Consider the following 14,272-nt stretch of genomic DNA (forward strand, 5'->3'; position numbering starts at 1 on the left):
TCAACTAGAAAGTATCATTTTCATGGATATTACACAGGAAATATAAATAATAAAAAAAAGGTTTAAAAACCAGGGCTAATTAAATTTCAAAATAAACTTCTAATATCTGCCAAGAGAAATTCTATACTGTTTTTAACACATAGTCCACACTTTAAAACTGATGTGCTTTAGTTAAAAAGTAAGTGGACCGGGCTCGGTGGTTCAGCCTGTAATCCCAGCACTTTGGGAGGCCAAGATGAGTGGACTGCCTGAGTCCGTGGGTTCGAAACCAGCCCAGGCAACTTGGCGAGACCTTGTCTCTCCAATAAAAAAAGAATTAGCTGCATGTTGTAGCGTGTGCCTGTAGTACCAACTACTTGGATGGCTGAGGCAGAAGGATCGCGGGAACCCAGTAGATCAAAGCTAGGGTAGCTGTAAGCGTGCCACTGCACTCCAGCCTAGATGACAGAGTGAGACCCCAATTCAAAAAAAAAAAGCAAGCGAATACTAAAATGAACCAACAAGAAAAGGGATCCAAACATATATCCTGAAGTCAAGATCTTCTCAAGTAAATAATATAGTGGGGCTGTATGCAAATTAGTTTAATAAGAAATTATCATAATTATGATATAAAAGCAACAACAGCTCCTACAATGCTGATAATTTGGGAATTTAAGAAAAACTGTACAAGTATACACAGGTAATTTTAACATGTTTATATAAATTGGCAGAATCAGATAAAGAATAAAATAAGCATAAAGAATATGCCATTTAATAATTCCAACCAAGTATTTCATTTTACACCTATATTAAAATACATTCTAGAAAAGAAACCCTGATCTGAATTCAACTTTGAGTCTACTGGAGTCAGTTTTCTATGTGATTTCAAATTTCATTTGCCAAGACATCATAGTTGGCTGTATGGTTCAGTGCCACACTAGGACTGTTGACTTCATTCACAGCAGGCAGGAAAGCAGATGTAAAAGGAAGCAGGTTATGACAGGCCATCCTGTATTGCTCATATTGGGAACTACAGTTCCCAAAGCTGCCGTCTAGCAGTGCCTCAGAAACCATTATTAAAGTCTAGTGAAAGAAAGAGAAATACATATTATTAAGAAATAAGGTGAGTTAATTACCACTTTAATCAAAAGATGCAATTTGTTAAACCAAAAGGAAGCTGCCTCAGGCTAAAATAACTTCTTGATATCTCAAAAAAGGAACATAAAAATCAACACCACAAATTCTTTAAAAAAGCAATAAAATTTGAATACCTGGCAAACAGAACCTCTAAAGCTGTGATCAACAGAGAACTGGATAAAGAAAATGTTATATACACAACTGAATACTATTCAGTCATAAAAAAAAAATGAAATCATGTATTTTGCAGCAACAAGAATGGAACTGCATTATCATAGCAACAAGATCTCACTCTGTCACCCAGGCTGGAGTGCAGTGGTACGATCCTAGCTCACTGCAGCCTCAAACTGGGCTCAAGTGATCCTCCTGACTCAGCCTCCCAAGTAGCTAGGACTACAGACATGAGCTACCATGCCTAGCTAATCTTGGAAGTCATTATCTTAAGTGAAATAACTCAGATAAAGAAAATCAACCCTGCATGTTCTCATTTATAACTGGGAGCTAAACAATGTGTACACATGGAAGAAGAATATGGAATGACAGACGACAGAGACTCAAATTTCACTACATTAATGGAGCAAAACTGCACCTGTATCCCATTAATACCTTCAAAAAATAAATAAAACTGTGATCACTAAAAATAAGTGTCCTTTATTAATAACAATAGCACATATTTACTGAATGTCTACTATATGCCAGGCACTAAGGACTTCACACTTTATTGAGATGGTAATATTTTCATTTTTAAAATGAGAAAGACACTAAGTTGCCTAAAGTTATGCAGTTCATAAATGGTGGAGCTGAGATTTATATCCAAGCATAACTCTGAAGGTCACATAGGAACTATGCTGTAAAGACACGTTTTGTTAGATCACTCTGGATCCATAAGTCAGTCTGTGAAAAATCTTACCTTTACATTTTTATCTTTTATAGTTTCATCCAGTCTAGTAGCTATAGCAATTGCTTTCTCTTGCCTTGACTTGTCCAGAAAATACATCATTTTAGCACCTGAAATGCCAAGGAATTTCAGAATGGTAAACTCTTATGCCTTATATTTTACCTGATTTTTCTTTTAAAGAAACAATTCATGAGGTGCTCTGTTGCGCCACTGGAGTGCAGTGGCGCAATCTTGACCCACTGCAGTTTTGAACTCCTGAGTTCAAGCAATCCTGCTGCCTCAGCCTCTTGAGTATACAGGGTGCATGCCACCATGCCTGGTTATCACTACATCCCCCAGGCCAGTCTCAAACTCCTGGCTTCAAGCAATCCTCTAGCCTCAGTCTCCCATGGTGCTGGAATTGCAGGTGTGAGCCACTGCATACAGCCCCAAGCTGTATACAGACCAGTGACTTAAAATACAGTTTCAAGTGTTTAGTCAGTGGTGTGCTGAAGCTGCCTCCCACCAGCTCTCAGGAGTCAATTGTGACATCTCTTCCCTACTTCCTATTCAGTATAGCTTGGACCACAATGACAGTCTTTATATCATGAAACACACTACAAATCAGAGCTTTTTCCTTCACAAAGAGATGGTTATTAGACATTTATTAGATTTAACAACTTCCTCCTCTTAGAAATGGTACAATTAAAAACAAATATGGGTTACTCTGTGGCATCAATCAGTATTTCAGTCGAGCCCATGAACAAAGATGATATCTAAAATAAGCATCTAAAGAACAACTTACTGTCACCACATAGGCTGGTGGGGGAAACAAAAGGAAAATGTTCATATATTCAAAAAGAAAAAGTAATTTTTTAAGAACTTTTTTTTTTTTAATTGGAGTCTCACTCTGGAGTGCAAGGCATACTCATGGCTACCATAGCCTTGAACTGTTGGGCTCAGGTAATCCTTTTGCCTCAGCCTTCCAAGTAGCTGGAACCACAGACCAGCACCACCACATTCAGCTAATTTTTTTATTTTTGTAGAGATAAGGTCTCACCAAGTTGCCTAAGCTGGTCTTAAACCCCTGGGCTCAGGCAATTCTCTCACCTCTACCTCCCAAAGTGCTGGGATTACAGGCTTCAGCCACTTCGCCCAGTCTAAGAACTATTTTAAAAATAAAACCCAGTTTACATTTCTCCTGTACATTTTAAGAAAAAATAAATGATTCATAACAACACCCAAAGGTAACATCAAAGCTTTAGTACACACTTCTTTTCAGTCTTTTTCTATGCATATTGAGATTATACTATATGTTCAATTCTGCAGACATATTATAAAATTATTTGCTGTTATTAAAAACTCTTTGAATAAACATCATTTTCAATGATTACCTAGTATTCCATCCTAGTAACCTATCACTGCTTCCCCTATTATCGGACATATTGTAAATCTGCTCCCATTTTCTTTCCCCATACTTACACACAGTAAGGATTGTTCATTTGTTTTGAGGGGAATCAAAATCTTCTCTGCTTTGTTCAATTTTTTCTCTTTCATAAACATTTTAATCCTAGGAGCTAAATACAAACCTGACAGTAGATGCTGAAGAGAGGTAGCATTTTGTTTCAGAAAATCATCATTAAAACATTCCAAATCCTTGTTGACAAATATTTTCTGCATTTCTTGAGACAGAACTTTGCTCACGATGTCTGGAAGATTACTATGATTAGACACTGTAAAAGCAAAAACATTTGGATTTTTAAAAAAATCTGTCCTTTAAAATAAATCTACTGAAAATCCTTTATTACTAAGCTTCATATATTTAGCATAGTAATGATATTACTGCTTCTTTGGAACATAAATATATTCTAGCCTAAAAATACAGTGATTTCTAGCATGTCTTGGCTAATGTTTATTTTACATCTTCATTCAAATACTACAGCCTTTTTTCTTTTTTGCTTTACATTGTCGCAAACCTCTTTAACATCCAGCTTAATGGAAGATAGTTCATATTTGCTTCTCTATAAACACCTTTTTGATACTTACCAGATTTAGAAAATCTAATTAAACATTCATGTAACCATGGATTACTACTGCTGATGGCAAAAGCTCGTTTAACAGACTGCAGCATTAACAGAAACTTTCCTGCATCAGAAAAACACATGAAAATAATATCATCAATATCTATGTGTTATTTTCTTCATTTTATTATTGTGTCACTTAAGTTCAGGGACAAAATGTTATCTTTTTAATAACATTCATAAGCAAAATTCAAAGCTGATTTTGGTTGTCAAAGACAGTTTTTCCTTTAAAATATTTAAAACTGCTTTAGGTAGGTAATCTGTATGGTTGTTCACTGGATTTGATAGTACTTTTCTAATTTATTACCCAGCAAAGTTTTGAGCAGCAAAGGAAAAGAAAATTAAGAGCCTTTGCAGAAGGTTGAAATGAAAACCTAAGAAACAAAAACAGATCTAACTGACGAAGATTAAACTAAATGAATATGGTCACAAATTAAGGATTAAAAACTGATCTCAAACTATTACCTTTCCTAAAATATATTTCAAATGCTAACAGATGAGTGTCAATGTTATCAGCAACAAGGTTCTTAAGAGGTATAAGGAACTTGATGGCTTCTTCTAATGGATTTTCTACCTATTTTGAAACAGAAAGGAAAATTATTATATTGAAAAAACAGCTACACAAGTCTAATTTCCCCTAAAATTTTATACTAACATATATTTAATTTAGGCAATTTTCTTATAGCTAAATAAGTAAAAAAGCATTTAAAAACTATTGACTGTATATATAGTCAATAATCCAAAAAACAGAAAAAGCTCTATTGTTTTTCTTGATTTATAAAATCAATTTTACACAAATTAAAAAAAAGTTACACTACAGACTTCAGGAAATATATACAATATACTGAGAGTCCCTTATATACTACAAACACCAGAAATAAGAAAACAAATATAACAGGCACCACATAGTGAAAAGAAGTAACAAAATTTAAAATACTGAGGCAGAAGAGGTGGAGGCAATGGGAAGAGGAGGAAAGGCAGGCACACTCAGCATAACTTTACAGAAATATATTATAGTTGTTGTCCAACTTTTTGCTTTTTTCATTTCTCTAAAAATGTTTCTGTATGGCACCAATCCTTCCTTCTTCTACCATTTGCTTTAATTTCAGTGTCCATATCATACAAGGGTCCATGTCATAAAAGAAGTCAAAGCAGTCTTGAATAATTGGAACCCTTCTGCCACAGTATCTAATATCAATTTGTTTTCTGGCACTGCTCCTTCTACATCTTCTTTCTTATCATCTGGCACTGGCTCGAAAGCACTCATCTCCATCAAGTCGTCCTCTGTTAATTCCTCTGGTATAGTATCTATTAGCTCTTGAATCTCTCCATGATACACATCTTGAAACCCGTTCATCCCTCACCTTTTTTTTCCCTGTATCTATTATCTCTTCATGATTTTCTCAATCTGTCATAAATTCTGTGAAGTCATGCACAATGCACATCACCTGGATGGTTTTCTCCAAAAGGAATTTATAGCTTTGATAGTTTTCAAAGTGTTTTTGTAACACTGATGACATCTTCAGTGGTGTAATCCTTCCAAACTCTCATGTTCTGTCAAGTTCTCTCCCAGAGCATTGGTAATCCTTTCCATAGAGTATAATGTGCCTTAAAGGTCCTTATAATCCCCTGATCTAGCAATGCTGTGGCTGGGGTCAAGTAGACCACTTCAATATCTTTGAACTCACAAGGCTCTGTGTGGCTGGGGCATTGTCTACTATCAAAAGAATTTTTAAAAGCAGTCCCTCATTGGCAAGGTACTTCCTGACTTCAGTGACAAAGTATCAAGGGAACTAATCCAGAAAAAGAGAGTTCTGGTCCAGGCTTTCTTGTTGGACAACCAAAAGAATGGGCTGAGTTTGGTGGCTCATACCTGTAATCCCAGCACTTTGGGAGGCAGAGGTGAGACAACTGGCTGAATCGAGAGGTTTGAGACCAGCCTGGGCAACCTGGTGAGACCTCATCTTTACAATAAATCAAAAAATTAGCCAGGTGTGGTGGTGCATGCCTATGGTTCCAGCTACTTGTAAGGCTAAGGTGGGAGGATCACCTAAGCCTAGCAGGTTGAGGATGTGGTGGCCACCAAGCATGCCACTGCACTCCAGCCTGAGCAACGGAGTGAAACTCCTCAAAAAAAAAAAAAATATTTAGCCACTGGTGTTTATCTTTTTTCTTCAAGGCTTGGGGGTTAGCACTTTACAGATAAGAGAAGTACTGATCATAAACCTGACCACACTTGCACAAAACAGTAGTGTTAGCCTATCTCTTCCTGCCTTAAATCGCAGTGCTCACTGTTCCTCCTTATTAATAAATGCCCTTTGTAGCATTTCCCCCCTAGAATAGAGCATGTTGTCTGCATTAAAAACCTGTACAGGTAGCTACCCTTTCTCCTTAATGATTTCCTTAATTGTATCAGGTAACTCATCTGTTCCCTTTTGGTCAGCAGAAGCTAATTCTTCTGTTATCCGGACATTTTAAAAGTCAACTTCTTGTTTGTTTGTTCTTTTGAGTTGGAGTTTCACTCAGTCGCCCAGACGGGAGTGCAGTGGCCGCTCCTGGCCACCGCAGCCTCGACCTGCTGGGCTCCGGTGATCCTTCCGTCTCAGCCTTCCAAGTAGCTGGATCTACAGGCGCGCGCTACTACGTTCAGCTAATTTTTTTGATTTTTATTATAGAGATGAGGTCTCGCCAAGTTGCCCAGGCGGATCTCGAACCCACAGGCTCAGGCAATTCACTCACCTCGGCCTCCCAAAGCACGGGACTACAGGCTGAGCCACCAAGCCCAGCCCAAGTCAACTTCTTTGTAAAATTATCAAACCATCCTTTGCTGGCATTAAATTCTTCAGCTTTAGATCCTTCGCTTTCTTTTTGCTTTAAGTTGTCATATAATGACTTCATTTTTTCTATAATTGTATTAGTCTATAGGTATGCCATTTTTATAATAATCCTGCACCCACAAAAGAGCTGCATTTTCAATATGAGATGAAAAGGTATTTCACCAAAAGTGCAAGGCAATTTTGTACCTGCTGGTGTAGCCGCAGCAACAGCTTCAAAAATATTTTCTTTTTAAAAAAAAAATGGTCCTAATACTGGATTTGCTTATTTTGAAATGGCACAGGCAACCACAGCTGCAGATCCCAATCTATGATACGTATCAAACAATTCAACTTTTTCTTGTAATGGCATAGCTTTTCTTTGCTTCTTGAGAGTACTTTCAGCACTACCAGTGGCACTTTGTATGCATTCCCTTTTTACTGTGATAGATTTACTAGAAAGACCGACCGTTCACACAGAGGTGATTAGCATCATATAGTATGTTAAGGGGATACTTGCGCTAGTTGAGCTCACAGCAATAGCAACAGGAGGTGGCTATGAAATTATTACAATAGTACAGTATGTACTACAGTTAGTTTTATGTAGTTTTGATTTAATCGTTTATTTACATTCCCTTAAACTGTGAATGGTGCCGTGTATGATCTGTGTACATGAGTTTTAACAAATTTTAAATTTTTATAATAGATGCGTGTATATGTTAGGGTAGTAAATGGTAAAATAGACTATTATCTACACATACTTTATGCATTCATTACATACTTTTTTCTTAATTGGTTCATATGTGGCTTTTCTCAAATTGTTGCAAATCTCCAAAAACGTTTCTAGTATAATTACCAGCAAAAAAAAAATCCAAGTATAAGTGGACCCTCGCAGTTCATTCAAATTTGTGTTGTTCAAATGTCAACTATACTAGATTTATAGTGAATAAGCCAGAAAGCTCAATATTTCCCTAAATCTGGTCCCAAAATAACTATTAACACTTTGAGAAAATCCTGGAGATGAAGTGCTAAGCATGAAAATGTACTTGTAGCTAAGACATACCTAGTAACACATATAAAGTAAATTGATTTCATATTTAATGGACGATTGTACTGCTGTTATAACAAATTACCAAAAATACAGTGGCTTAAAACAACATAAATTTACTATCTTCAGTTCGGTGGGTTAGAAGTCCAATATGACATTTCTCATTAGGCTTCATTCCCTTTTGGAAGCTCTAGGGGAGAATCCATCCAATGCCCTTTTCAGTTTCTAAAGATGGCTCGTATTCCTTGGCTTGTGACCCCCCCCCACCAATCTTCTTAGCAATGGTAGGTTGAGTCCTTCTGACACTGTGCACCCTGACCTCTTCTGCCATCCTCCTCTACTTTGAAGGCTTCTTCTGATTATGTCCAGGCCATACAGACAATCCAGGCTAATCTCTCCATCTTGAGGTCAACTAAACACAACCTTACATCCCATCTGCTACTTTAATTCCCCTTTGCCACATAAGGTCATGTATTCACAAGGTTCTGGGGATTAGAATACAGACACCTTTGGAGGGCCATTACTCTGCCTAATGCAGCTATAATTTTATGTATAATTTGCATTAGCCAAAATTTGTATACTGTCACTCAAAGATAATACCTATCATAATAACGTAGGAATACTGCAAATGGCTTCTGAGATTTAAATAAATCATGTTAATGGCCAGAACAGAAACAAACACCATAAATTCTACCATATAACAAAGACAGTAAATTAATCTCACCCTTTCTAATTTTTCAGGTATAAGTTCTTCTTTAAGACCACTGGCTTCTTCTTCTTCTTCATCTCTTTTTTTCTTTTGACTTTTTTGTTGTCGTTCCCTTTCAGCATGCTTTCTTTCTTCTTCTAATTTAGCCTTTTTCTGAGCTCTTCTCTGCTTGCTAAGGATTTTCTTCAATTCTTTGGCTGACAGGTTTTCTATAAATATCCAAAGGAACAGAAATTCTGAGCCAATGTTTGCATTTTTCCTCATATTATTCTGTGATACGTATTATTAGTATAATCATTCCCTGAGATCAGTGAGGGACTGGTTCAGGACCTCCCCCACAGATACTAAAGTCTGAGGATGTTCAAACCCATGATATAAAACGATATCCTGGGAGCACTTGGTATACAACCTAAGCACATCCTTCTGCATACTTGAGATCAGCTTTAGATCTTTCACCTTGCTTTTGCTTTGTCATATAATAATTTCATTTTTTCTCAAATCATATTAGAGTCCATAGGTATGCCTAATGCAATGCAAACGCTATGTAAATAGTTGTTATACTGTGCTTAGGACATAATGACAAGGCAAAAAGTCCATACATGTTTAGTATAGACACAATTTTACACAATAAACATTTTGGGAGGCTGAGGTGTGAGGACTGTCTGAGCCCACAGGTTTGAGAACAGCTGGGCAACTTGGCAAGACATCATCTCTATAATAAATAAAAAAATTAGTCAGGCATGGTAGTGCGCACCTATAGTTCCAGCTACTTGGAAGGCTGAGGCGAAAGGATCGTCTGAGTCCAGCAGGTCGATACTGGGAAGGCTGTGAGCATGCCACTGCACTCCAGCCTGGGTGACAGAGTGAGACTCCAAATATATATATAAATTTTAAATCTGTGGTTGGTTGAATCTACAGGTGTAGAACTCACAGAGGACACCTTTTTTTGGCTGGGGAGGGGAGGGGAAGCAGAGGCAACTACATAAAAGTTTGCTGAAAGTTTATTCCCAGAGACTAGCACAAAACCTGACACACAAAGGGCAACAAGTAAAAACTGTATTAACTAAAATAAACGAATCTCAGCCCAGTTCTGCCTCCTACACAATACAAAACTAGGCAAATCACTTAGTCTCTCTCTGTGTCAAATTCCAAATTGTATAGAATGGGGCTGGTATTACCAACTAGCCTACTCTTGGAATATTATGAAAAATGAGATAGTGCATATAATCACCTATGATCTCTAAACACTATACAAATATTAGAAATGAAAGCTTGAAATGTGTCTCCATGCTACTATTTCTCAAATATTCCTAGACAGTAACACTCTAATGAATAAAAAGCTGTACAGATATTCTCAGTTACAGTATTTTATTTTCTTTTTTGAGCCGGGGTCTCACTCTATCACCCAGACTGCAATGAAGTAATACAATCACAGCGAAATGCAGTCATCTCAACCTCCTGAGCTCAGGTGATTCTTCCACTTTAGCCCCCTGAGAACTGGGACTACAGATAGGCACATGCTACCATGCCCAGTTCATTTATTTCATCTATTTATCTTTTGTAGAGATGAGGTCTCCCTATGTTGCACAAGCTGGTCTCGAACTCCTGGGCTCAAGCAATCCTTCCATCCCACATTCTCAAAATGCTGGGATTACAGGCGTGAGCCACCATGGCCAGCCAACATTGTTTACTTTATTCTTTTTTTGAGTGAGAGTCCCACTCTTGTCACCTAGGCTGGAGTGCAGTGAAATGCTCATGGCCACCAGAGCCTTGACCTGCTGGGCTCAGGCAATCCTTCTGTCTTTACAAGTAGCTAGAACTACAGGCACATACCACCATACCTGGCTAACTTTTTTATTTATTGTAGAGACGAGGTATCGTCAAGTTGCCCAGGCTGGTCTCAAATCCCTGGGCTCAGGGCAATCCTCTCACTTCTGTCTCCCAAAGTGCTGGGATTACAGGTGTGAGCTACCATGCCCAGCCAACATAGTTATTTTCAATAAAGTAGTTACTAGAAGTTTTAAGATTAAATATTTTTTCCTAAGTGGTCCAAACTATTTTCAGTTTATTTTCAATTTAAGAAAACAAGAAACTTGCTCACAGACATTTCTATTTTTTTCCTAAACTGGTCTTTCTAAAGTTGAAAATTAGAAAAATTACAAGTCATCCTATTAGGGTAATCTAGAGAAACATCATCCTACTTTTTTCAAGTCTCCTCTTAACTTTTTTGTTTGTTTTTTAGTTGATCAGTTATCTAACATTTGTCTTCAAATCCATCTGACGATATATTTTTCTATGTACTGCTTATGCTAACGACATTCTGAAGTTCTTTTCCAATCTTAAGAAAGTTCCTTTCAGTTACCTGAATTTATTTCTTGTTGTTTGCTTTCATTGGTTAAGGGATTATCATATAATTTCAAGTATATTTCAATTGCTGATCTAGCAGCCTTGAAATAAAAGGCATGTCTTCTGAGTATATCTTCCAATCTCAAAAGGTCAACATAGGCACGAAGGGTCATCTTTCTCATGCAGTATGTATGGAAGTCAAATTGATCATCGGTTATCTCAAAAAAATGCTTAAAAACAAAACCACAAAATTATCCCTTACATTTATGTTAATAATGTCTATCTTTTGCAAGAAAATCATAAAAAGTCCAAAAAAAACAATTTAAACAGTCACAACTTCACTTTAACTGCCCTCTCCCATGCTTAACAATGTAAAGGACTTCAAGTTCTCGGCATTCAACATGAAGTTTCTCTTCCTATAAACCACCCCCATTCCCTATCAATCATGTTTTCTGATGATACTCAAGTTCTATATAGTAAGTCAAAATATCCGGTTAATTTTTTTTTTTTTTTTGAGGTGGAGTCTCACTCTGTTGCCCAGACTGGAATGCAGTGGCCGCTTCTGGCCACCGCAGCCTCGACCTGCTGGGCTCCGGCGATCCTTCCGCCTCAGCCTTCCAAGTAGCCGGAATTACAGGCATGCGCTACCACACCCGGCTGATTTTTTGATTTATTGTAGAGATGAGGTCTTGCTGCCCAGTTAATTTTTAAACCTAGAAATTAGTACATGTTGATATTTCAATTTTAATAAAATATTTCCCCTCGATGTTTCCTAAAAGCGAGCATGGAAGAGTTAAATAGAGCTCTTAATAAAGACAAAATAAATAGAATCACACTAATGTTTACAAATCAGACTGCTTTGCCCAATTCTGGGATCTCTGAAGGCAAACCTTGCCATCTCTATCCCCCTGCCTGGCAAAGGGCCTAATACATAGCAGACATTCAGTAAACACAGTAAATGCAAACTCAAGAGATAAAACTTACTAGGCATGTAACCTTGAAAAGGATTTTTAATTTCCTACAGCCTTAATTAATATAAGCTAGGAATAAAGAAATCTATACAGCCAATTTCTTAATATCGTTAAGGGATTAAATAACATTTTAAAGTACATTCTCAATAGCAAACCGTTATGGAAACACAGTATAATGAATTTCTCTTACTCAAGTTCCTACTGATCTATATACAATCCACTTCAGCAAAAGTTCTGAATCTGCAGTATATGTATAAACAGGCATAATAACTTCTTCAGCTGGATGCTGTGGTTCACGCCTGTAATCCCAGTGCTTTGGGATGATGAGGTGGGAGGATCGTTTAAGACCAGCCTGTTCAATACAGTGAGACTCTGTCTCTAAAAACAAAAACCTTCCTCAAAGCTTTCATCCAATTTTCAAGGCCACAAGAGGTTAAGAACTAGCCTCCTCCTCCGAATAGAGAACACTTACCCACTTCCCTGACAAAAGAATTCTATACTTTTATTGTCTCCCCTACATGCATTTCTACCTTTCTACATAATTTTCTTTGTTCCTACTTTAGCTTCTCTAAAATCATATAGAAAAATCAATGATTCAGTACACCAACACAGATCAAGCTTTTCTTAGTTCATGTTCCCTTTGTCCTGGGGGTCTAGTTAAGTCACTGTGCAGAGAACATATTAGTAACTGTCCACAATCCTTTAATAATTATCATGATAACTAGAAAACACACTACACACAGAAGTACATTAAGTATCTGAGACTTTAAGAGAAGAATTCTAAGAAGAATAAAAGTACACAGTGTGGAGGGCAAGAAATAGAAAAAAATAACATGTCACATTAATTTGTATGACTAAAAGGTCATGCTTTAATGATGATATATTTGAGAACTGCATTCTACCCACCAATAAGAAAAATAAACTCATAAATAATATAAACTTGGTTATTATTTTTTAAGAATCAAAGGATCACACATTTTATAAAGCTGTTAGTAGTTTCCTTAATGTAAATTAAGTAATATCTTGCACCACAAGAATATCTGAAAACTCATACAATTAACTAAGGGAAGAATGGCAGAACTAAAAGTAATGGAACACATGATGAGATGAAAACATATAAGAGATTACAGGACTTTTTAGGTTGAGAAACATATATAAAAAGGCAGATAACAAGCTTCAAGAGATATTCCCAGCAGCATCAGTAGACAAAGATTTTAAGTCAAGTCTCAGAGAGAGCCGTATGGAACCATGAATATTTAAGCCGCCTCTTTATCAGTAACAGCCCATAGGCTGCCTCTCTCCAGTTAATGTCTTCCATAAATAGGGTGACCAACTTATCCCAGTTTGTCAGAGACTGTTCCAGTTTTTCCACTGAAAGCACGCTTTGGGAACCTGTTTAGCCTCAGACAAACCTGGTGGTTAATCACTCTATAAAAACCTGATGGTTGTGGACAGAATATGGTTAGATTAAATTAAAAAGCAAGATACCATGGTTACAGCTTATTAATACTTTTGCTTTTGAAAGAGTGTACTGTCAAATACTACACAGGAACAGCTAAATAGCCTTGAGTTGTTTTTGTTTTTTTTTAACTTTTATTTTGGAATCATTATAGATACAAAAGTTGTCACAAAACAACAACAGAGGTCCTATATACCCTTCCCTTAGTTTTCCCCAAAGGTTACAGTTATAGTGTAATATCAAAACCAAGAAACTGACATAGGTACAATGTGTGTGTACAATTCTATGTAATTTTATCATGCAGAGACTCATGTAACCACTACCACAATCAAGATATAATTATTTCATCACCATAAAGCTCTTCTTTGTACTATCCTAGATTGATTTTTTCAGTCTCTAAATTTGTAACACATAAAAATATGCTAGATAACACAGACACAGTTAATTTCCCTGTACTGTTTAGTCAAACATGAAGGGAATGATAAAATCACTTATCAGCTCACTTAGCTAGGTATTCAAATCTTAATGTAGTTTATGTCGTTAACTTTTTTCCCCTCAACAAAGATTAAGAAAAGTCATTCATAGCTTTAGAGTATATGCGTATGTGTTTGTTGTTAAGGACTTCCCTATTAGGCCCTCTCTTCCAGCCCAGATTCTCCTGACCATTACCTCTGAGTTCTTGTACAACTAATAAGAGCTTATACACAGCAAGGTAATAAAAACCACTAGACTTTTATTTTTGTTTTGTTTTTTTTGAGTTGGAGTCTCACTCTGTCACCCAGACTGGAGTGCACTGGCCGCTCCTGGCCACCGCAGCCTCGACCTGCTGGGCTCCGGCGATCCTTCCGCCTC

General features: G+C 37.0%; 1 protein-coding gene across 1 annotated transcript in view; it reads right to left on the reverse strand.

The window, feature by feature from the left end:
- Positions 1-329: 329 nt before the first annotated feature.
- Positions 330-14,272, reverse strand: part of NAA16 (N(alpha)-acetyltransferase 16, NatA auxiliary subunit) — a 71,978-nt gene continuing 58,035 nt past the window's right edge. The window contains exons 13-19 of the mRNA XM_008054515.2: positions 11,007-11,220; positions 8,660-8,853; positions 4,540-4,648; positions 4,040-4,138; positions 3,583-3,726; positions 2,027-2,124; positions 330-1,062 (exon numbers count right to left, since the gene is read on the reverse strand). Coding sequence (XP_008052706.1) covers positions 865-1,062; positions 2,027-2,124; positions 3,583-3,726; positions 4,040-4,138; positions 4,540-4,648; positions 8,660-8,853; positions 11,007-11,220 — 1,056 coding nt within the window. The 3' untranslated portion in view covers positions 330-864. The remainder of the gene's footprint in view (positions 1,063-2,026; positions 2,125-3,582; positions 3,727-4,039; positions 4,139-4,539; positions 4,649-8,659; positions 8,854-11,006; positions 11,221-14,272) is intronic.

This window comes from Carlito syrichta, unplaced genomic scaffold (assembly GCF_000164805.1).
Source record: "Carlito syrichta isolate Samal-C Ts95f unplaced genomic scaffold, Tarsius_syrichta-2.0.1 Scaffold295544, whole genome shotgun sequence".
Classification (NCBI taxonomy): domain Eukaryota; kingdom Metazoa; phylum Chordata; class Mammalia; order Primates; family Tarsiidae; genus Carlito; species Carlito syrichta.